General features: G+C 40.9%; 1 protein-coding gene across 1 annotated transcript in view; it reads left to right on the top strand.

Moving 5' to 3' along the window:
* LOC142297264 (uncharacterized) overlaps positions 1 to 25,153 on the top strand; it is a 280,648-nt gene that overhangs the window by 112,007 nt on the left and 143,488 nt on the right. Inside the window, exons 38-47 of the mRNA XM_075341519.1 lie at positions 4,082 to 4,164; positions 5,730 to 5,912; positions 7,802 to 7,942; positions 8,022 to 8,150; positions 9,076 to 9,281; positions 12,061 to 12,139; positions 15,467 to 15,643; positions 15,937 to 16,038; positions 19,223 to 19,459; positions 24,622 to 24,762. Of these exons, the coding sequence (XP_075197634.1) occupies positions 4,082 to 4,164; positions 5,730 to 5,912; positions 7,802 to 7,942; positions 8,022 to 8,150; positions 9,076 to 9,281; positions 12,061 to 12,139; positions 15,467 to 15,643; positions 15,937 to 16,038; positions 19,223 to 19,459; positions 24,622 to 24,762 (1,478 nt within the window). The remainder of the gene's footprint in view (positions 1 to 4,081; positions 4,165 to 5,729; positions 5,913 to 7,801; positions 7,943 to 8,021; positions 8,151 to 9,075; positions 9,282 to 12,060; positions 12,140 to 15,466; positions 15,644 to 15,936; positions 16,039 to 19,222; positions 19,460 to 24,621; positions 24,763 to 25,153) is intronic.

The following is a 25,153-nucleotide window of genomic DNA, read 5'->3' as shown; positions in this document are numbered from 1 at the left end:
TACTGTTTAGTGAAATAAATAATTAAATAATTAAAAAAAACGGCGTGCGGTCCCCCCAATTTTAAAACCAGCCAGATAAAGCCATACGGCTGAAGGCTGGTATTCTCAGGATGGGGAGCTCCACGTTATGGGGAGCCCCCCAGCCTAACAATATCAGCCAGCAGCCGCCCAGAATTGCCGCATACATTAGATGCGACAGTTCTGGGACTGTACCCGGCTCTTCCCGATTTGCCCTGGTGCGTTGGCAAATCGGGGTAATAAGGAGTTATTGGCAGCCCATAGCTGCCAATAAGTCCTAGATTAATCATGTCAGGCGTCTCCCCGAGATACCTTCCATGATTAATCTGTAAATTACAGTAAATAAACACACACACCCGAAAAAATCATTTATTAGAAATAAAAAACACAAACATATACCCTGGTTAACCACTTTAATCAGCCCCAAAAAGCCCTCCATGTCCGGCGTAATCCAGGATGCTCCAGCGTCGCTTCCAGCGCTGCTGCATGGAGGTGACCGGAGCTGCAGCAGACACAGCCGCTCCGGTCACCTCCACGCAGCTAATGAAGACAGCCGTGCGATCAGCTGAGCTGTCACTGAGGTTACCCGCTGTCACTGGATGCAGCGGTGGCCGCGGGTAACCTCAGTGACAGCTCAGCTGATCGCGCTACTCACCTCAGTTGCTGCGTGGAGGTGAGAGGAGCGGCGGTGAGTAGCGCAATCAGCTGAGCTGTCACTGAGGTTACCCGCGGCCACCGCTGCATGCAGTGACAGCGGGTAACCTCAGTGACAGCTCAGCTGATCGCGCGGCACTCTTCAGTTGCTGTGTGGAGGTGACCGGAGCGGCAGTGTATTCTGCAGCTCCGGTCACCTCCATGCAGCAGCGCTGGAAGCGACGCAGGAGCATCCTGGATTACGCCGGACATGGAGGGCATTTTGGGGCTGATTAAAGTGGTTAACCAGGGTATATGTTTGTGTTTTTTATTTCTAATAAAGGATTTTTTTCGGGTGTGTGAGTTTATTTACTGTAATTTACAGATTAATCATGGAAGGTGTCTCATAGACGCCTGACATGATTAATCTAGGACTTATAACTCCTAATAACTCCTAATAATATAATAACTCCTTATTACCCCGATTTGCCAAAACACCAGGGCAAATCGGGAAGAGCCGGGTACAGTCCCAGAACTGTCGCATCTAATGTATGCGGCAATTCTGGGCGGCTGTTGGCTGATATTGTTAGGTTGGGGGCTCCCCATAACGTGGAGCTCCCCATCCTGAGAATACCAGCCTTCAGCCGTATGGTTTTATCTGGCTGGTTTTAAAATTGGGGGGGACCGCACGCCGGTTTTTTTAATTATTTAATTATTTATTTCACTACACAGAGTATAGACACGCCCACCGGCTGCTGTGATTGGGTGCAGTGTGACACCTGTCACTCAGCGTGGGGGCGTGTCTCACTGTAACCAATCATAGGCGCCGGTGGGCGGGGAACGCAGGGAATACGGGATCGGGGATTGGTGAGTATGAGAGAGGGCTGCTAACTTCAGTCACTTAGGAGATTAGCGGTCACCGGTGAGCCCTTCACAGGTGACCGCTAATCAGGGCGCGACACAGGCAGAGCCGCAGCATGACCATGAAGTCGGGTGAAGTTCACCCGAGTTCATTCTGACAGTGCGGCTCTGTCTGTGTCTGCTGTCATCTGCCATTCAGCTCTGCTACATGGCTGTCTGTGTCTGCTGTTAGCGGCCATGTAGCAGAGCTGAATGGCAGATGACATAGTAAAAACGCATCCCTACACATTACACACGCTTGGCAAGTCAATAAATAAAAAAAAAAAAAAAAAGGTACCCAATGCATACGTCACAGAAGACATGATCTAAAGGATCGCACATAAAATTTATCAATTTAACATAGACTACTAACGCACGTGTGACAGCAAATGAACGACCTACGTGTGATCTCATAAGATCCCGTATGCAACCTGGGCGTGTCACATCGCAAATGCGATTGTACAACTAATTGCAACGTGTAAAGCAGGCTTAAGTCTATGTTGATTGATTGCTCTCAGTGAGAGAAATAAAATTAAAATTTAGTACTTGTGATACCTTTTAATGGCTAACTAAAATAAAAATAAAATACGATCTTATAAAGCAAGCTTTCGAGACATCTCAGGTCTCTTCCTCAGGTATGGTATGCCTGAGGAAGAGACCTGAGATGTCTCGAAAGCTTGCTTTATAACATCATATTTCATTTTTATTTTAGTTAGCCATTAAAAGGTATCACAAGTACAAAATTTTAATTTTGTTTCTCTCACTGAGAGCAATCAATCATTTTTCAACTGGCTAACACGGTACCAAAACCTTTTTCTTTTAACTAAGTCTATGTTCACACATGATTTTTTTTGTGTTTTTGCATGCATTTTCCTTGTTTATTTTAATCAATAACAGCAAGGAAAAGGCATTCTAGCAAAGTCTATGAGAATCGTGACTTGCTGAGCACACGTTTCTTCTTTTTTCTTTGCAGATTTTGTTGCTGAAAAAGAAGCAGCATGTCAATTGTTTTTTTTTCTGCATTTCTATAATCCCCTGCAATGCTTTATCACTACAGTGGATTATAGTGCAACACTTCACCTCACATGCCATGCATACAACATGGTGTGTGAGGCAATCAGTACCACAGCAACCCAGGGTTGCTATAGCAGCCATCAGGTCCCTGTGATCGCATTACAGGGACCTGATTGTCAGAGAGAGGTAAGCGATTCCGCTCCCTGCCTTCTGAAGGCTGCGATCATACTGAACGCAGTATTCAGGGGATTAAACTGCCGGGAGCGATGTAGTCACCGCTCCAGGCAGTGAAAGCTGGGTCTTGGCTCTAATATCAGCTGGTTACTCCCGGTAGGGTGGTGGTGGCTGCCTTTCCCTGCTCCTGTTGTGTATCTTCGGTCCCGATGGCTTCCCACCGGTAACCCGCTCCCCAGCTTGGATATGGGCCGGAGGAGCCCCTTTTGCCCGCAGGCTCTGGCCCTGGGAATTCTAACTGTGGCGGTAGTTGTATTTCCCTTTCTCGGTTTGGACGGTTGCCTTCAGTCGGGTCTTTGTTGCTAGGAAACCCCGGAGGTTCCGGTCTCTAACGGATTTGACCGGTTTAACGGCGACTCCAAGCTTGGTTGGGGTCCGTTGGCCCTGCCGGTTTGTGCTGGCTTCTCTTCGCTCCCCGGTTCGGTACCGGCGGGCCACCGCCCGTCAACGGTCCTACGGTTCCGTGTCGATCGGCCTCTCCTGCAGACGGCCACCACCGTCTGCCAACCTTGCTCTCGGTGCCCGGGCCACGTACCCGGACACGGTCAGTCTGCTCCTCTACTGCTACTTTCCTCCTTCTCCTTCACTCTCCCTCACTTCACTGACTTCCTTTCCTGCCTCCAGGACTGTGAACTCCTCAGTGGGTGGGGCCAACCGCCTGGCTCCACCCCACCTGGTGTGGACATCAGCCCCTGGAGGGAGGCAACAAGGATTTGTGTGTGACTGGTGTGCCTATCTCAGGGTGTGGGGTGTGTTGTTGCAGTACCTGTGACGACCTGGCTTGCCCAGGGCACCACAGTATCACAGGGGCACAGCACCTGAATCCCCACGATTGCCATGACTAAAAAAGCAGGAAAAAATGCAAGTGAAAAAACAAGCAAACTATGCTCATTTTTTTCTGCTGTGTTTTTTCTGCCAAAACATGCTTATTTGTGTGCAGAAATGACGCACACAAAAAATCAACGTGGGCACAAAGCCTAAAAATGATTTTCCCTGATGTCGATAAAATTCTAGTAATGTTGTCTGAGCATAGTTTTTTTTTTTAAAATTCTTTTAAAACCTCTGTAATAATTTGAGTTTACTTATGGAAACACTTTGCATTGCTATTGCCTTTATGTGAATTCTAGATAGTACATTTCTTCTCTCAATACGGTAATATTAAATAATCCACAACCCATAGCTGCCTTTCTATGCCTGGATATAAAAGTTTGTTGGATTGCTGATTAATTTTTCAAGCACGTGATTGTGCAGGAAACTAACTAAATATTTTTTCAATGGTTAGTGGGAACAAGGATTCGTTTTTCGTGAATGATGGGAAAGCTCTGAATATAAATCGTCCAAACCTCTATATTGGAGATAATGCAGGTATGAGTCCATTTTTATTTATTTTTTTTTAAATCATGCTGGCAAACATTTCTATATGATCCATATTAAAATAGCTGAGCTAGAGTACAAAGAGTAAAAATAATATAGAATTTGTTGTATGATGACATTCTGTGACATCATTTTTTGTTTATATTTAAATCTTATAAAGGTGCCATTGTTACAACATTTTGTAGGCTTCTTTTGCCTAATTTTTTGTCTGATTTTTGCCTAAAAAAGTTAGGTTAAAATTTGCCATATATCAACTGTAAGTCAATACGGAAATAATAAAATAATGACACAAACAATTTTTTATAGCATTATTTTTTCACTTTTGTATTTTTTATGAAGCATGCTCTAGATGTGGCACTTATAATATGTTTTACTATTTGTTTCCTATTGCTATTAAAACACATGTAAAAAATGTGAGACAAAAATGTACACTTGTCCGCACTTGTTTATGGCACCAAAAATTGCAACTTTTTACATTTTCACTTTTTCCTGCCACTTTTTTAAAAGCAGGCGAGGCTTAACAGCATGGAACATGGTCTCCCATGGTTTAGCAGATTTACTAAAATGTACACCAGAAATTGGTGTGTATTCTAGTTCACATTTATGGCAGCACTTTTCTGGTGTACATTTGCTCTAAGGTGTACTGACAGTAACAAGTCTCTGTTCTTTAAAAATGAATAAAACTTGAAAGGTGCTTGTAATAACAAACAACTTTGCAAATTCCTCTTATTAAAATTCTCAACAACAAAGGGATTTGTACTTCTGTAGTGTTCAGCTCATTCAAAAGGTTACCGACCACCACTGAAGTCTACCAGAAGTAGCTTGTTTCCTAGTCAAGGAGTGCATGCTTGCAGACTCTTTGCTTTAAGGGAGCTTTACACGCTGTGACATCGCTAGCGATGTCACTAGTGTTCGCCTCCGCCCCCGTCGTTTGTGCGTCACGGGCAAATCGCTGCCCGTGGTGGACAAAATCGCTAGTACCCGTCACACATACTTACCTTCCTAATGACGTTGCAGTGGCCGGCGAACAACCTCTTTTCTAAGGGGGCGATATGTGTGGCGTCACAGGGACGTCACACTGTAGGCATCCAATAGAAGCGGAGGGGCAGAGAGCAGCCGCATGAAAGTCACGCCCACCTCGTTGCCGGAGGAAGCAAGTACGGTGTTGTTCGTCGTTCCTGGGGTGTCACACGTAGCAATGTGTGCTGTCTCAGGAACGACGAACAACCTGCGTCCAGCACCATCAACGATATTTGGGATTTGATCGACCTGTCATTGATCAACGATTAGGTGAGTATTTTTGATCATGAGCGGTCGCTTGTACGTGTCACATGCAACGACATCACTAACGAGGCCGGATGTGCGTCACGAATTTCGTGACCCCAATGACATCTCGTTAGCAATGTCGTTGCGTGTAAAGCGGCCTTTAGAGTTTGCAATTGCTGCTTTGAAACTGTTTGGATTACTAAAGATTTGCAAAATTCCGACAATTTGTTTGTTCATTGTTGCATTGTTCTAAATCTACTATTGTTGCATTATTTTCCTTACTTTTGCAGACATGAGAGGACTCTGGATTTATAAACTGAATAATTCTGCAATGGAGAACAGTCGTATGAAGTGTCTCAATTGGTTCAATAATCAAAGTGAAAATCCCCCACAGTGGAATTCTGGTTTGCTGTCATGCCCCTGTTTATACAGGCAGGCACAGGCTGATTCCCGCTACAGAGCAACAAAAGCAGGTAGAGACTCCTGAGCCTTATTCTTTAGAAAAAGGGTTCACCTAAACTGAAAAGGCGACATTCATGGTGATTAGGCTGCTCTCCATTATGTTTTTTGTTAGTACAGTGCCTATTCAGAATTGAAAAAAGCATCTTACTTGCATCTGAAATATTCAGTCAGCACACACAAGTAACTATTGAATCTAACCTTCCTCAGGTTTTTGTATTTTTCAAAATTGAAACATATCTGTCAGGGAAGAGAATTGAAATACATGATTAGCAGCCCAACAAATAAACTTTTTCTATTTCTAATGGCTCATTCTTACCGCTATATACGAGTGCTTCTTAATAAGTTAGAATATCATCAAAAAGTTAATTTATTTCAGTTATTCAATACAAAAAGTGAAGCACAGATATTATATAGTCATTACAAACAGAGTGTTCTATAAGTGTTTACTTCTGTTAATGTTGATAATTATGGCTTACAGCCAATGAAAACCCAAAACTCATTATTTTGGAAAATTTGTATAATTACCACTAAATACCTGCAAATGCTTCCTAAGCATTTAAAATGGTCCCTTAGTCTGGTTCAGTAGGCTACACAATCATGGGGAAGACTGCTGACTTGATAGATGTCCAGAAGGCAGTCACTGACACACTCCACAAGTTCATTGCTAAATAAGCTGGCTGTTCACAGAGTACTGTATCCAAGCATATTAATGGAAAGTTGAGTGGAAGGAAAAAGTGTGGCTAAAAAGGTGCACAAGCAACTGGGATAACTGCAGGCTTGATAGGATTGTTAAGAAAAGGCCATTCAAAAATTTGGGGAAGATCCACAAAGAGTGGACTGCTGCTGAAGTCAGTGCTTCAAGAGCCACCACACACAGATGATCCAGGACATCGGCTACAACTGTTGCATTCCTTGTGTCAAGCCACTCATGACTAATAGAGAATTCCAGAAGCATCTTATCTGGGCCAAGGATAAAAGGAACAGGACTGTTGCTCAGTGATCTAAGGTGTTGTTTTCAGATAAAAGTAAGTTTTGCATTTAAATCAATCACTCGGCGCTCGCGGTACAGTCTAGGCTGCACGTCGGAGCTCAGGTGAGAGCTCCGGAGTGCAATACAGATACCCAAATCCAGGCCTGGCATTACTGGAGATTCCTCCGGTAGCCAGTCCGACGCTGATTGAAGGAAGGATGAATGGACAAATGTACTCAGACATTCTTGATATAAATCTGCTGCCATCTACCAGGTTGATGAAGATGAAACAAGGGTGGACAGCAAGACAAAGATCCTTAACACAAGAAAACTCTCAATTTGTTTCAGAAAGAGAAATTAAAGCTTCTAGAATGGTCAAGCTAATCACCTGACCAGAATCTGCTTCAAACTTTAGCTCACAGAACCTTCAGGATTTGAAGAGTGTTTATGTGGAAGAATGGATCAAAATCACAACTGAGCAATGCATGCGACTAGTTTCTCCATTCAGGAGGCATCTTGAAGGTGTCATCACCATCTAAGGCCTTTGTTTGAAGTATTAATTAAATTTGATCAACACTTTTTCCCTGTGTCATTTGCATTAATTATATGTAATTTTTTTTTTATATCTCACCTTCTTATTATCAGTATTATTGTAATGTGCAGTATGTAAAGCTAAGTTTCATATGATGTGGATTTTACAAAATCTTCATCATTGACACAAATTTTGCCCTAAAGAGAAATTAGCTACATTGAGCCTTAGAGAATAAAAAGCCATGTATCAAATCACATCAGGAATAAGCTGCACCAGAAATCTGCAGATGATAAATGTACAGTGGATTTGGTAAAAGAAAATCTTGTAAAAAAAACTTCATCTTTTTTCTGCAGTCTATTTGTAAAATATGATGTCTTATATGAATATTTTACTTTCAGGAGAGTCAAGCTTTATCAAACTTTTCCGCAGCATATTTCCTAACTGGTACTATGCTGGTGTCAGATGTGTATACTACCGGAAGAATCAGTTCTTGGAGGGTTTCCAAGAAAGGACATGGACTTCTCATCCATCAAACAATAGTGAGTAAGAAGAATTTTTAAAAACATCAATGCTACTTGTAAGTACAAGACAATGAAAAGAATATGTCTTATCTCCTAGATGTACTAGATGCCGAGCTTCAGGCATACGACTGGTGCTGCAATGATGTAGATGATCCTCAGTTCTGCACTATGTACATTCAGAAGAGACCACCGATTAACTGCCAAACCTACAGGCCACAAAGGCCAGGTAAATAGGAACCAATCATCTATACAGTATAGTCTAATGTGTATATTATATTCCTGACAGCTAATTAAATAGATAAAAATAATAAAATCATAATAAACACAAATAAACTCATTGATATACTTACCTACTGTATTCAAAACTTCACTTTTCTCTCATATATCACCTATATATACATGTCACGGTAGTAAACCATGAAGTCACAGACTACGCTAGTGTCATCACTGTATTTCATGCCTGCCCTATAACATCACATAGTTGTGGCAGGGAACCTAAACATTGGCAGTGATGGAATGCTGAAGAATTCTTATAGAATCTTTCCATTTGGGCAGCTTTGTTTTTACCTTTTAAATAAAATATAGACAAAAGCAGGGGAATCCAGCTAACAATCCAATCCCAGAGTAAGTGATATTTAACTCTTATTGCACAAAAATCTACATGGTAGTAACAAGTAATCTCAGTGAGACTATGCGTTTCGGCAGACTATGCCTTCAAACCTTGATGAAAGCTTAATTTGCCAAATCACATAGTCTCGCTGAAATTGCTTGTTACTACCAGTGTGTATTAATTTTCTGGATTTTAGAAGATGTTTGTGCAATAGAAGTTAAAATTTGCTTATGCCGGGATTGGATTTTTAGCTGGATTCCCCAGCTTTTGTCTCTTTTGTGCGGTATGCCTCTGCCATATCTGAGCAAGGATCCCTGGGAGAACATGGAGGATTATCCAGCCTACCTCCAAGTCGTGGATCTGACCTTGTTCTTTTCTGTTGTTTTAAATAAAATACTTTCATTTATTATACAACTAACTAGTTTAAAAAGAACATACATTTTATTATCATGAATTTTGTACAAGGTAGTTTTCATCAACAATAAATTCATCACTGACATTGACAAAAATCTGTTTACAGTTTTTTAATTCTCTGTTACAGGATGGATGTTTGGAGATCCTCACATTACGACTCTTGATGGATTAAACTACACATTCAATGGACTTGGAGATTTTATCCTTCTTAATGCATCGGACTCAGAAATCTCTTTAGTTCTACAAGGTCGTACAGTGCAGACTGAACCAGCAAATGCCACCAACTTCCAGGCCTTCGCCGTGCAATACACATCAAGCAATGCTAGGGTTAAAGTGAGTATTAGAATAACTATGAGATAGAATGTTAGGTAAAGCTTTAGATTTTATACTGAGGTGTTATACAGTGAATGTCATGTATGTCCTCACATTCAGGGGCTGGCTGAGAAGTTTTAGCCTTGGGCAAGCATATAGAGCTGGCACGAGTTGCCATGGCCCTTACCATAATGGTTGGCCTGTGATCAGCTGTTTGCAGATTAAATAGACATGTGATGAGTGCTGAGAGAATGAAAACAATGGAACCCTAACAGTATAGTACAAAAGTTAGGACTATAATAATCAGTGATGAATCTAATAAATATCTAACCAGCTTCAGCAAGCACATTGTATTATCAGAAGAAAAATATAACCACTATCACTGCAAAACATAACAATAACAAATCCACGTGAACCACCGTGTAGTTTATATATCGTGGCATGTACAAGTTTGGACATCCCTGGTCAAAATTACCTTTATTGTGAACAGTTAAGCAAGTTGAAGATGAAATTATCTCTAAAAGGCATGCAGTTAAAGATGAAACATTTCCTTTACATTTAAGGCAAATTATTTTTTAATCTTTTATAATTTAAAATTAACAAAAAATTAAAATGAGCTGATGCAAATATTTTGGCACTTTGCAGGGTTAGTATCTAGTAGCACCTCCTCTGGCAAATATCAAAGCTTGTAAATTCTTTTCGTAGCCAGCCAAGATTCTTGTAATTATTGTTTGAGGGATTTTAACCATTATTACTTGGAAAAGTCTTCTGGGAGATTCCTGGGTCGTCTTGCATACACTGCTCTTTTGAGGTTTAGCCACAGATTTTCAATGATGTTCAGATAAGGGGATTGTGAGGGCTATTGTAAAACTTTAAGCTTGTGCCTTTTGAGGTAGTCTATTGAAGATTATTGTGGATTTTGAAGTGTGTTTAGGATCATAGTCTTTTTGTAGAAGCCATTGTCTTTTCAACTTCAGCTTTTTTACAGATGGCATTATGTTTGCATCAAGAGTTTGTAGAAATTTCATTGAATCCATTCTTCTCTCTACCCGTGAAATGTTCCCCTCATAATTGGCTGCAACACAATCTTAAAGCATGATTGACCCACCCCCATGTTTAATGGTTGTCGAGATCATCTTTTCCTTAAATTCTGTGCCATTTTTTCTACACACATACTTTTAATCATTGTGGCCAAAGAGTTCTATTTTAATCTCATTAGTCCGGAGGACTTGTTTCCAAAATGCATCAGACTTGTTTGCATTTTTTTTGCATACTTTTGGTGCTAAATTTTATCGTGAGGATACAGGAGAGGCTTTCTTCTGATGGCTCTACCATTAAGGCCAAATTTGTGTAGGTGTCTCTGAACAATAGAACAATGTACCACAACTCCAGAGTCTGCTAAGTCTTCCTGAAGGTCTTTTGCAGTCAAGCTGAGGATCCAATTTCATACTCTAGCAATCCTACGAGCAGCTTTCAGAGAAATTTTGCTTTGTCTTCCAGAACTTACCTTGACCTCCACTGTTCTTATTAAGTGACATTTCTTAATTACCTTTTGAACTGACGAAAGGGCAACTTGAAAACGCTTTGCTATCCTCTCATAGCCTTCTCCTGCTTTGTTGTCTTTTTCAATTTTCATTTCAGAGTGTTCGGCAGCTGTTTAGAAGAACCCATAACTGCTGATTTTTAGCACAAGCTTAGAGGAGGCTATTTATAAAGCTCTGAAATTTGCATCACCTCGCCTTTTGCTAATGATGATAGTGAACAACGTAGAACCATAAAAAGCTACTTAAGGTCTGAAGCCTTTGTCAAAGTTATTTCAGCGCACAAATGTCCAAGGGTGTCCAAACTTTTGCATCAGCTCATTTTCCTTTTTGAAATTTTTAAAATGTAAAAGATGAAAATATTTTTTATGCCTAAAGTACAAAGGAAATGTGTCATCTTTAAATGCAGGCCTTTTAGAGATCCTTTCATCTTCAACTTGCTTAAGCTAAGCACACATGTCCTGTAGTCATTCATTAGAACAAATTTGTTGGGAAACTGATTTCTGCTGGATCCGTTTTTTTACCATGGGAGTCCATGGGCAATGGATCCCTTAACGGATTGCTATTTAGCCATCCATTGTACTTGCAATTCTAACGAATCCGTTAGTTTTGCTTAACAGATCTGTTACGAATGGTCGATAAATAGCAGTCCGTTAATGGATCCACTGTCCATAGACTCAATATGTTAAAAACAAATCTGGCCAACATCGATATTTAACAACAGACAAAAAAGTTGTGTTTTGCACAACTTTTTTGCAAACGGATCTCTAATGGATGCATGATAATGGATGACTACAGGACATGTGAACCCAGCCTTAACTGTCCACAATAAAAGTAATTTTGACCAGGCGTCCTCAGCCTATTACATTCACTGTACAGTGTGTATCCTTTTCTGTAAGAACCTTGGGACACAATTGGAAACATAAATCTAGAATAAGGGGTTTTCTACATTACAATTGCATCATCAAACAAGTGAATTTATGTAGAAAAATAAACAAAAAAGAATTTTTAGGGGCAGTGCTTTACAGACTGAATCAATCACACCAATAATGCTTATGTCCAACTGTCTTTATGCCAGATATTTGTTTTTTTTACCATTTTGTAGGGACTGCTCTAACTATACTTTTAAAAGTAAGCGTATGATAGATAAATAGATAAAGCACATGGAATGGAAACATGTGAATACCAGTATTGTGTTTTGGTTATTGTCATTATTTTAGAGCATCTCATAATTTCTTTTTTTTTTGGACATCACATAGGTGGAGTGGTATCTGCGTACTTCTGACAGTATAGATACTTTCCTTGATGGACAGAAAGTGTTATTCAGTTATTCAGAAGGTAAGTGTATATACACTAGGTCTTGGATATTACTCATTTCTTTGTCTTTCTACACACTAGCACCAAAAGAAGAAATGGAGGTAGATATACGGTAATTCCCCTTTCATTCTGTCAACTTCTAAGACTGCACTGGGAACAGATTTGAAAAATGAATAGCGCTTAGACATTAGTCTGTTCTTAAATTTGCAGATACCTACGTAGGCTTATCATTTGGTATTTTATTTTATGATCAAAATTAATAGTTAACAGTATTGCAACTTACTATAGATATCATTGATGATTTAAAGAGAATATTTTTTTTTTATTTTTATATAATATCCGGATTATATAATCAATTAATATTGATACAAAATTAAATGTCATGTGTTAAAGTTTTTTTTATTATTTTTTTTCTGACACTGCTGGGGGCTGCCATTTTTATTTGTTAGTGTGTAAGTGTCTGAGCCCAACACTTCACTTTCATTGAATACGGCAGCTCGTCAGCATAGGAAACTGTGGTCGGTGTCCAACGGTATCACCTATATTTTGGCTGCTTCCAGATGTAATCTTGGCACACCCCCTGAGCTATCCATGTCACAGATGTGGGGAGTTAGTTGCTATTCTTTTGTAGCTTCCAACTCTGCAGCGAGCTACAATTTTTCCCTGTCATTGCTCAAAGTGTATGACGTGAGCAGTGACAGGATGCCATGGGGGTGCTGGGATGCCATGAGCCGTGAGCATCAGAGCAGGAAGCGGTGATCAGTAGCCTGTCATTGTTCTACTGTCAAAAAATAAACAAATGACCAGCACCTCTGAACATAATAAAGCAAGTGTGAACAGGTGTAAGTTGCCAATAATGCATACTACGCAACCAAAAGAATACAGTAGCACAATGTAAGGGCCAAAATGTATTCAATCATTGAACATATGACATTTGAACTGCCTTAATGCTATATGGAATATGTATGATATAGCCTGCAGTGCCACATATCTAATCCCATCCTGTGTGATACACTCCCTGAGCTCTCTACCTAATGCCAACATGTGATACACTTTGCTGAGCCCTGTACCTAATCCCAGCATGCATGATACACTACACTGAGCTCTGCATCTAATCCCACATGTGTGATAAAGTCTGCATATCTACAGTAACTTCAGCCCATGGTACAGCAAGCAGCACCAACAGAATTGACACAGCCAGCCATTCTTGGTGACACTGTCTGCATGTCAGTATAACTTTATAGTCATCTTCTACTGTTTAAAAGTGAAAAATATAAGACCTTTCCAAATTATTTTTCATATTTTATACCAAAAAAAGTTAATATTTTTAAAAAGTTAATGCTTTACATCTCTGTCAATTGGTGATGGTTCATTCCCTTTAAAGGGGCTTTCCATCTCAGTCAATAAAGAGTATATACATGGAAAATCCACATCTGCGTAGGAACAAGATCCCCATTCCAACAAGAGAGACAGCCTCATTCAGTCATAAAATTAAAGTGTTTTTCTCTCTCCATTTATGAGATTAAAAAACATCCACTTTTAATTGTAAAATTTTCAATTAGTCACAGTATTTATTATACACATTTAGGCTGGACTCACACTAGCATATGAAAAAACTGTCCCATTCTCATCCAGGAGAGTAGGACGATTTTTTCTCACTTGTCATCCATGTGCTGTCAGTGTGCTGTCAGTGTGATGTCAGTGTTTTGTCACTGTGCAATCCGTTTTTTTTTCAGCATCTATTAGTCATTTACAGTCATTTACAGGACAATTTACATGACAATTTACAGTGCTCTCTGCTACATGATAGAATTATATTCACAAAAATGGACGTCACTAGAATGGTCCGTGTGCCGTCCGTGTGCCGTCTGTTTTTTCTCACACCCACTGACTTGTATTGGCAAGTCTCGGACGATTTCGGCAGCAAATCACAGCTTGTTGTGACTTTTCTCTCACCCAGAACCTGGATGAGAAAAAAACTGGCCATCTGCTCTCCCTCATTGACTAAGGGGTACTTTGCACGCTGCGACAACGCTAGCCGATGATAGCAATGCCAAGCACGATAGTACCCGCCCCCGTCACACATGTGATATCATGTGATAGCTGCCGTAGCGAACATAATCGCTACGGCAGCTTCACACGCACTTACCTTCCCTGCGACGTCGCTCTAAGGAGGCAGGTCATGTGGCGTCACAGCGACGTCACATGGCAGGCGGCCAATAGAAGCAGAGGGGCGGAGATGAGCGGGATGTAAACATCCCTCCCACCTCCTTCCTTCCGCATAGCCAGTGAAGACAGGTAAGGAGATGTTCCTCGCTCCTGCGGCTTCACACACAGCGATGTATGCTGCCGCAGGAACGAGGAACAACATCGTATCTCCTATTGGTGCGACATTACGGAAATGAACGATGTGACACAGATCAGCGAATTTTCACACTTCTGTGCTCGTTCATCGTCGCACCTAGGATTTACACGTTGCGATGTCGCTACCATCGCCGGATGTGCATCACTTTCAATTTGACCCTCGACGATTTCGCAGTAGCGATGTCGCAACGTGCAAAGTACCCCTTAGATTGGTCCAAGTGCAATGCGAGATTTTCCTGCATTGCACTCGTCCGATTCAAACGCTCGTGTGAGCGTAGCCTTATAGTTTCTTACGCTTGGGTCACACTTGCATATTGTGACTGATGCGAGAGCAACGTATGCGATATGCTAATGAACCTCAGTTCAGGGTCTGCTGCAAGCGTGAGTCGAGTGTCATGCAACTGTGACCCGATCTTGCGATCGGGTCACAGCTGCGGAGGAGAGGGCGGGAGCTGTGAAGGAAAGGGAGGGGTTAATCTCCCCATCTCCTCCATTGTTAGCCCGTGCATACAGTGCACTGCACTTGAATGTCATCTGAGTGCAGTCCGATGGTTTCCTCGCACCCATAGACTTGTATGGGTGCGAGTGACATGGCTCTCGCAGACAATCGCAGCAAAACTCGCAGATCTGAGCTACAGCATGGTCTTAAATGTCGCCAAAGTGCAGTGTGAAATTTTTTCCCACTGCACTCGTGCAAGTCATATGCAATTGTGACTCCAGCATTACAATGGGGTTTATGTTAAATTTTATATATTTTATCTTAACAGTTCAAACTACAAATTGAATAAGCTTTTTTATTTTTTAAAAAAAATCAGTTTAGTCATATTGAAAAATGTCTTTATTATTGTTTTTCTAATAATTGTTTTCATGCGCTATAAAAATTATACATTTTAACAGAAAATCAGGTATAGTACATGGAATGAAGATATTTGGACCTGGAAACAATCCCTTATAATCAATGTTTTAATTTCTCTTCATTTCCAGATTTGGAAGCCAATATTAATGACACCAATTCAGCCGTCTTCCTCAGAAATGATAGCTCAATGATCACTGCAACCTTTGAAGGTTCTCTGTCGGTACAAGTGTCAGCCCAGTCTAATATGCTGACTGCTGTATCCAGTCTTCCCAGTAGCTTCCTGAACAATACCAAAGGACTGCTGGGTAAGAGACAATCTTATAGTGCTATGTAAGCTTAGTAAATTTAAAAAATAATTTATTACAAATTTTGTTCTTTTCCTTTTTTTGTACATAAGCAAAAATCTTATAACAATTTAATTTAATCATTTAACAATGTAATTCTAGATTCAGCTGGTTTTGTTCCCTTCAATCAATAATTTTATCTTCCTATATTTGTTTAGGTTGGTGCTTAAAGGACCCTTTTTAGTATTATTTTACAAAAATAATTGGTTGTAGCCAGGAATTCTAGTCAGAAATTCTAATGTTACTTTTTGCAGGTACCTGGAATAATGACCAGAGTGATGATTTCTTTTTCAATAATGGCACAAAGCTTCCCATGAACAGCACAGAAGAAAATATATTCTACTATGGAATGGAGTGTAAGTAATTCAACAAGGTCATTGGGCAGATCTCCACTATAGCATTAACTGACGACCTCTGACAGAGAAAAATACAATAGAAGGCAGACAATAGAATTAGCAGTTTACTCCAGCACATGACCCATTTGTACATCATCTTTTGGCCAACTTGCTCTGTTCTAACGGAACACACACAAAATATTGTTTTGACGGTATTACAACACTTTCTTTATAACATTCTGTAAGAGATAAATCCACATAGAGATGTAGCCAGTAAGTAAGTGAGGTGAGAGGTGAACATACATCAACAAATCCACAATGTGATAGGGCAAATCACAAAAGGGAAATGAGAGAGACCTAGAAAGGAGCAAACTATGGGTACATGCCCACGATCAGGAATAGAAGCATTTTGGATGCAGTGTGTTTTGCATTGTATAATAGAAATCTCATGCCCATTGTGCTTTTTTGCTCCACAGCGTAAACTGACCTGCAGCGTGGCTTTCTGAGCCTCAGCATGTCAGTTTGTGTTTGTGGACATGCCAGTGTTCTCCACAAGAAGAAAACAGTGAAAGTCCAGGACGCAGCATAACCGGATCAAGGGCACTCACCCTTAGGCTGGACTCAGATGAGCGTATGGCATCCGATGCGACAGCATCAGATGCGATAGCATCAGATGCGATATGCTAATGACTCCCGGCTCAGAATCTGCTGCGAGCGTGAGCCGAGTGTCATGCGACTGTGACCCGATCCTGCAATCAGGTCACAGCTGTGAAGCTGTGGACGGGTGCTGCAGAGGAGAGGGAGGGGTTAATTCCCCCCATCTCCTCCATTGTCAGCCTGTGCGTATATCGCACTGCACTGGGATCCATCCAAGTGCAGTCCGATGTTTCTCTCGCACCCATTCACTTGAGGATACGGCTCTAGCAGAACATCGCAGCATGCTGCCACTTTTCTCGCATCCAGAATCTGGATGCGTGAAAAGCTGACCAACTGCTCTCCCTCATTAACTAACATAGGTCCGAGTGCAATGAGAGATTTTCTCGCATTGCACTCGTCCGATTTTCACGCTCGTGTGAGCGTACCCTAAGAAGGAAGAACAAAGACAATAAAAACCATTAGAATTTGGACATGGAAAAAAATGCAAGACACCAGCAGACAGAGGAGCCGATCACGAAACAGAAGGTCACCAGATCGAATCCTGAAACCCAACCATTTCAACAACATCTCCACTGGTCTCCTGACCTTAAACTGGGCATCAGAGCCTGAAAATTCAGACAGTCACTATTACTGTAATGTTATTACATTACGAGTAGTGATTGCCGAACCTGTAGATACCCGTAATTGGTGAGTCCAACCGGATTTAAAAAGAAAACCAAAAAACGGTTCAGACCAAGAAATAATTCCAGATATCTGGCTGGAGGCCGATCCCCATATAGGTCTATGGGGACCTGAATCGTGCGCTTTAAAATGGTAGAAAGAGCTAGGGGGATTAGAGTAGATGCGTTATACTTACTGAATCTCCCATGCAGTGGTAGCCCTACTTCCAGGGCCTCTGATTACCCTCATGCATATGTACTGCTTTCCCCCACTACCAGTGTCAGCATCTCTGATAGGGTGGGAGGGTATCTGACTGCAACCAATGTGACAATGTGTCTGGCTGCTTGCAATCGCACACTCTGTGTCCATCTCTATAATAAAAAAAAAATTGGCGTAGCGTCCCCCCCATATTATGATACCCAGCACAGATAAAACATATGGCTAGATCTCAGCTGTGTCCTTATCTTGGCTGTGTATCAGCCAAGGGAACAAGGGAACCAAAACAATTTTTTTTAATTATTTAAATAAATAGTTAAAATAAAAACAGCTTGAGGTCCCCCCAAATTTTTATACCCAGCCATGATAAAGCCAACAGCTGGGGACTGGTATTCTTAGGCTGGTGAGGCCCATGGTTATTGGGTCCCCTCAGCCTAAAATTAGTAGCCTACATCTGCCAGAATTGTCGCATCCATTAGATGTGACAATTCACACACTTTACACTGCTCATCACGATTGCTCTGAGGTGGTGTCAATCGGGTTAATATCAGGGGTTAATGACAACTCACAGTGCCAGGTTTGTAATAGGAGGAGTCTTTGATAACCCCCCATTACTTGCTAGGACTTTTATGTATGTGGCGATTCCAAATATGTGTATTATTTTAATTGCTTTATTTGTAATGTCTGTTTTTGTTGGGTTTTTTCAAATAATTTTACTTTCACTTTATTTGTCAGTCAGTCGGTCAGCTAAACACTGGCATTCAAACAAGCACTGTCATAAAACCCACGGGGGTCTTCAGTGTGTCATGGGCAAGCCCATGAATGTGTACAATGACACACCACTCTGCCGCACATTAACTGATACTGTCAGAAATCGACAGCAGCATTTAACTAGTAAATAGCCATGGACGAGCTCCGCTTCACTCGCAGCTGCTAGAGGCAGGTGATGGCTGAATATTTTACCAATCATCTGCTGGAAAGGTTGCGGGCCATCGTGCAAGCACACATCAAAGTCAGGGACCTGACATATGACGGGACTTTATGCATATGTCGTAACGTGCTTACATATCCGGCCTTGAACCATGGCGGTACACAAGACTAACCTCTTGGCACCCCCAGTTGGCTCATTCTAGCATTGCTGCTGGTGATTGAAGGGTCTCACTTGTTGTATGCACATAGGGAGAGACCTGTTAATGATCTGCAAGAGTACTGGGAATAGCTGTTGGGGGCATGAATGTCTATTCTGCCAGAGCATTTCAGAGAAATATATATCTGTCTGCAATCGTGCAGCCAGCCACAGAATTCATACTTCCAACAGTTTGGGTAGCACAAATCAGATGACACGTTCCTTTAAAAAAATAAAAACCTATTGTTTTTCCAGTCAAACTGTCATAGATGAAATGATAGCTGTAATGTTATTTGAGAAATACGCCAGCAAGTGGTAACAGAAATGAAATTCATATTCAGTGGATAACATGATGCCTAGTATATACTATAGGATTGTAAAGCTGAACCTTCTCAGACCGGGTATTACAGAGCTACAATAGTGTCACATAGTAGGGCAGAGTTGGGCAGATTTCTCACCCAGATACATTATACTTTGTGTAGATTATATTTATATGTACTGTAAAATAGTGAGATGTATATTGAGATATATGTCTGTGCTACACAGGGAGAGTCAACGAGACAAGTTTGTTTAAGGAGCCACACACACAAGAGAAAGACTCATTCATCCCAGTTTTCCTCGGTGATTTGAGAAATCAATATGAAGACCAGTATACAAAATTGGAAGAGATGTGTGGTAATAAAACCGAATGTATATATGATGCCCTGGTCACAAATAATACAGAACTCGGCTTAGTAACATTGAAAGTTTCACAACAACTGGAGGAAACCAATATTACTTTACGTAAGTATCTTAACCGAAAGATATTTTTTATGCTGTAATTTTTTTTTCCTTTCTGCATTACAACTATTATTTCATAAGGATAATACAGTGCAATGTACGGCCTTTCTCCTTTTGCTTTAAATCAGTTATTACAGAAGACACATTATGTAGGTAATCCCTTGGACAGTCAGGAATTATTATTGAGATAAGGGAGAGGAGTAAAGAGATGTCCACATGTAGTATTTTTGCTGGGTTTTTTTTAATGTTTTTTTTTTTTCATGAGTTTTATGAAAATTAAAAGCTATTTTTTATAGTACCAGCAAAATCAATGATATTCCAGAAATCTCATGCACATAGACCTGCTTTTTTTTACTGTCTGAAATGGAAAACTGCTGCATTTTTTTAAAGAAGCAGCATGACAATTCTTTCTGTGTTTTTGCAGGGGTTTTTTTACCATTGAAAGCAATTGCAGTGCAAAAATACAACTGCGCTTTTGCACCATTTTTTATTGCGTTTTTGCTACTTTTGTGGTGGCTAAAGCTAACTTTATTAAACATGCGCTGTAGACAAATTACACACCAAAAATGCCGCTAAAAAACAGCAAAAAAAGGCAGCAAAACATGCGTTTTAGAAGTAGCTTTTTCACTGCCAATAGAGTAGGGTTTTCTGCAGCAAAAAAGCAAGATGTGAACATACCCTAACATTATATGATTGTAAAAATGTATGGAGAAGCAATGATCCATGGCTAGATTTTGTAGTACGGTAAAGATGAGGGTTGCAACTGTGTAATCAATGTTGTAAAAAGAGTCCAATGTGCCTACGTGCAAAATTGTGACCTGGGCTCCTTCCTGGTAAATATGTCCCCCATCCTAGACCTCTTCATTGTATATATGTCATCCAGCTGAAGTATGAACTGGGATTGGTTGCCTTCCCCCCTCCACTCCTGGGCCCGGTTATGACCACACCTATATGCATAGCTCCCAACTGTCCCTGATTAAGCTATACTGTCCCAACCGTCAAGGATTTTGTCCTGACTTCTTCACAAGCTCTTCATCTAATCCTTGGGGGCAGGGGCAGAATCTCTCAGAACATACATAAGTTAAATCTTAATTCTACTCTTCTCTGATCTTTCCGGGACTCGATCTATCAACCTGCATATTCCTCTGAAGGGTACTTTGCACACTACGACATCGCAGCTGCGATGTCGGTGGGGTCAAATTGAAAGTGACGCACATCCGGCGTCGCAGTCAATATCGTAGTGAGTAAATCATTTTACATACGATTAACGAGCGCAAAAGCGTCATTATCGTATGATCGGTGTAGGGTCCGACATTTCCATAATTTAGCAGCAGCGATGGTACGATGTTGCACCTTGATCCAGCAGGCAGCACACATCGCTGTGTGTGAAGCCGCAGGAGCGAGGAACATCACCTTACCTGCGTCCCGGCTGCAATACGGAAGGAAGGAGGTGGGCGGGATGTTTACCTGCCGCTAATCTCTGCCCTTCCGCTCCTATTGGCCGCCTGCCGTGTGACGTCGCTGTGACGCCGCACGACCCGCACCCTTAGGAAGGAGGCGGTTCGCCGGCCAGAGCGACGTCGCATGGCATGTGAGTGCATATGAAGCTGCCGTAGCGATAATGTTCGCTATGGCAGCTATCACCAGATATCGCTGCTGCAACGGGGGTGGGTACTATCGCACTCGGCATCGCAAGCATCGGCTTGCGATGTCGTAGTGTGCAAAGTACCCCTTAAGCTGTAGAGAGCAGCTCTACCAATAAGCTACTACCCACTCTAAGAGACATAGGAGGATTTGGTAATCTTGACCTATAGTGCAGGAAGAAAACCCAGAAGCAGATTATACAGTTATATAGCGATACATCTGTACATAGCAGTGTATTTCTATATTCCTGTATTCTAGAAGTAAAGAAAAAGTCAGATTTTTTTTCCTATAAAACTGCTAAAAATAATGAGAAAACATTAACAAAAATGTAATTTTGTTTCTCAATTCCCCAACCCCCCGACTCAAAATGACATTGTTCAACTTTATAAGCAAGAAACAAGGAACTAAATCTTTGACCCACAGACTCTGGTAATTTTCAATAGTAGAAGCTGGATTGCAAGCTCTGACTCTACAGGTAAATTATACTGATACATAGAGATACATTGTACAGAGCAGTGTATTTCTATGTCTCTGAATTCTGGAGGGAGAATAGAGGATTGGTTTTTATTTCTATGAAAATAACAAAAAATTTAAAAAAAACTATTAAAAGAATGACTTTTTTCATGTGCTTTTTAAAAAAATAATAAACATCCCAATTCAGCAAATAGTATGCACATATTTGATGTCCCTGTAATTGTAACGACCTGCACTAGACAGCAATCAGATTAGTATAATAAATGGCATAAAATAATGGAGTGGTTGATTTTTCTCTATTAATCCATTTAAAAAATAAATAAATAAAAATGTATCACTTAGGCTATGTGCGCACAGTGCGTTTTTTGTGGCGTTTTTGCACGTTTTTTGGGTGCGTTTTTGGGCTCAAAACTGCATGACTTTGCTTCCCCAGCAAAGTCGATGAGTTTTCATGTTTGCTGTCCGCACACAACTTTTTTTTTAAGCTGCATCTTTGAGCTTAAAAAAAAATGGACATGTCAATTCTTTCCTGCGTTTTTCTGCATTTTTCCCCCTTGCAATGCATTGGGAAAATGCAGAAAAATGCAGAGATCAAAAACGCAGCAAAACGCACCCAAACGAGGTAAAAACGCATGCATTTTTATTGGTGCATTTTTTGCACGTGTTTGCTGCGGGTGTGTTTTTATGCATTTTTGTGCGGTTTTGGCGGGCAAAAATGCACAAAAACGCTGCGTAAAAAAAAGTGCGCACATAGCCTTAAGGCCGCTTTACATACTGCGATATCGGTACCGATATCGCCAGCGTGCGTATCCACCCCCATCGTTTGTGCGACACGGGCAAATCTCTGCCCGTGTCGCACAACATCGCCCAGACCCGTCACACGAACTTACCTTCCCTGCGACGTCGCTGTGACCGGCGAACCGCCTCCTTTCTCAGGGGGCGGTTCGTTCAGTGTCACAGCGACGTCACAGCTGCGTCACTGAACCGCCGCCCAATAGAAGCGGAGGGGCGGAGATGAGCGGGACGTAACATCCCACCCACCTCCTTCCTTCCTCATTGCTGGCGGGACGCAGGTAAGGTGAGCTTCCTCGTTCCTGCGGTGTCAGACGGAGTGATGTGTGCTGCCGCAGGAACGAGGAACAACTTCGTTACTGATGCAGTAATGATATTTGAGAATGGACCCCATGTCACCGATGAGCGATTTTGCACGTTTTTGCGACGATGCAAAGTCGCTCATAGGTATCACACGCAGTGGCATAGCTAAAGCGACCGGATGTGCGTCACAAATTCCGTGACCCCAACGAGATCACTTGAGCGATGTCGTAGCGTGTAAAGCCCGCTTTTGGCTGTGTAAATGCCATAAATGTTGCTTATTTTTATACTGCTTTGTTTTGCAGACCACACAAGGCAATAACAATCTTATCTGAATATTGCATGTTTGCTGTGGTTTATTTCTGCGTTTTCCACCTTGTTTGATGCATTTTTTGGTGCAGACGTGAATTTAGGTTTTTAATACTACAGAAAAGCTTTGATTCTGCTTTTAAAAAGCAACAGCATTTTTTTACTTGCATTTTTTACAAGCTCTACATAGAAGTTTCTAGAGGAAAATCACCAATATTGCACAGTTCATCAGCATCTTTAGATACACCGGTGATGGAGATTTCATGACATCACATCAACTTTGCTTGAACATTTAGGCGGTGTCCACATGTAAATGTTGCATTTTTTCTGCTGCTTTTTTGCAAAGAAATGTTGTTGTTTTAAATGTTCAGGTAAGGTGGATGTGATTTCAAAAGAACTTCACCCAATATGCATCTGAAGACAAGGCTGAGCTGTGCAGTTTTGATGCTTTTTTTCTCTAGATGCTTCTATGTGGAACCTAAAAAAAGCATGGAAAAAAACTGCAGTTACTTTTATAAGTGCAGAATCAAAGCTTTTCTGTACTTTAAAAACCACATTAAATCATGGCTCCACGTTTCCACTAAAAATGCATCAAATACAGGGGAAAAGGCATAAAAATGCAGCAAAAATGCAATAACCAGAGATCAATATTGTGTAGTTTGGTGCAGACACCAGTAAAAAACAAAAAATACAGTATTTATGCAACATGTGAACATGGCCCTGGACCATGTGAACATGTTGAGTATTTTATGAGTTTTTTCACCGCAGTATTTGTAAGCCAAAACCAGGAGTGGGAAAAAAAGCAGAAGTGGTGCCGTGTTTCTATTATACTTTTCCTCTAATTGTTCCACGCCTGGTTTCTACTTACAAACACTGAGGTAAAAAAACTCACCAAATACTCAATGCGTGAAAGTGGCCTAAAAGGTATTTCATTACCAAGGTGTCACACAAGAAACATTACATGATGGGTAACACCAATGAGCTCAAAACCTTACAACCAAATTGTTGCAAAACATACTGATTGCATTGGTTGCAAAACAATTTTTAAACTCGTGAAGGTTCCAATGAGCACTGTGTGAACACAGCCTTACAGACACAAAAAGGCAAATGTCATAGCAAAGCTTTCATCAAGATGAGAAAGTTCTGGCTGCTACGACTATAAATGAATGAACAAAAAATAACTCCCCGGGTCCCAGCTAGAGATGAGCAGGATGCATAGATGACGTTTCAGCAGTACTTGAATATCATAAGCCATATTAGGGACGCTGAGTGGTAAATGATTTGTGGCCTGTTGTCCAGCTGCTGAGTAACACTGAACTAGATGATTAACTGGAGTCCTGTCATTCGATCCACTCATCTCTAGTCTCAACCGTCCTGGATGCAGCGGGACAGTCCTGGATTTAGGTCTATGCTCTACAGTCTTAGCAATCTACCGAATGTCCCTTACTGCTAAATGTTTGTGGCTTGGGGTGTGACTAGTGGCATGGCCAACATTTGTGCTTCTTCCTGTTCTTCAAAATTGGGGGATATGCTTGTATGTAAACCAGATGAGAACTCGAGGAAAGATTGCTCTCAGACTTAGCATAGCATTGTGTATTATACATACAGTAGCATCACTCTACATTGCCTTGTTCTTGTGTTTTCAGATGCCATCGCTCCATCAATTATTGGAAGTTTGACTATTGAAGCCTTCATAAATACTCCTGTTACAGTACAGTATTCTGCTAATGGCACAGGAGTTGTTTTCTCTGCTGATCCTGTGACAAATACCGACATTAATCTGACTGGTGAGAGATTCTTGTTTTTTTACATCACATGTATGAGCCTAGATTGCTTTTTAGGGAAAAGTCTTTGAATAAAACAAATCATTTATACATTTTATTATATTTATTTATTTATTTAGTCTATTCCAAAGATGGTGAATCTCATAAAGTTTTTATTTTTGCAATAAAATTAAAACCCCATAATAATGGAAATACAAGCGTCTATGCCTTTCTGGCGCTATGCACCCTTAGTCAATAAATCATTATGCATTGCATTATGGGACCTTCCTTAAAACATATGGTGTAACCAATCACATAAAAGATATACAAAAAAAGTATATACAAAATGTTTTCCTTTTTTTTTCCCCCTTTCTGCTTTACACAAATTCTACATTTATCATTTACTGTAAACTTA

Source organism: Anomaloglossus baeobatrachus, chromosome 3 (genome assembly GCF_048569485.1).
Source record: "Anomaloglossus baeobatrachus isolate aAnoBae1 chromosome 3, aAnoBae1.hap1, whole genome shotgun sequence".
NCBI classification, from domain to species: Eukaryota; Metazoa; Chordata; class Amphibia; order Anura; family Aromobatidae; genus Anomaloglossus; species Anomaloglossus baeobatrachus.
The sequence above is the reverse complement of the archived record's forward strand: the minus strand, read 5'-3'. Positions and strand labels throughout refer to the sequence as shown.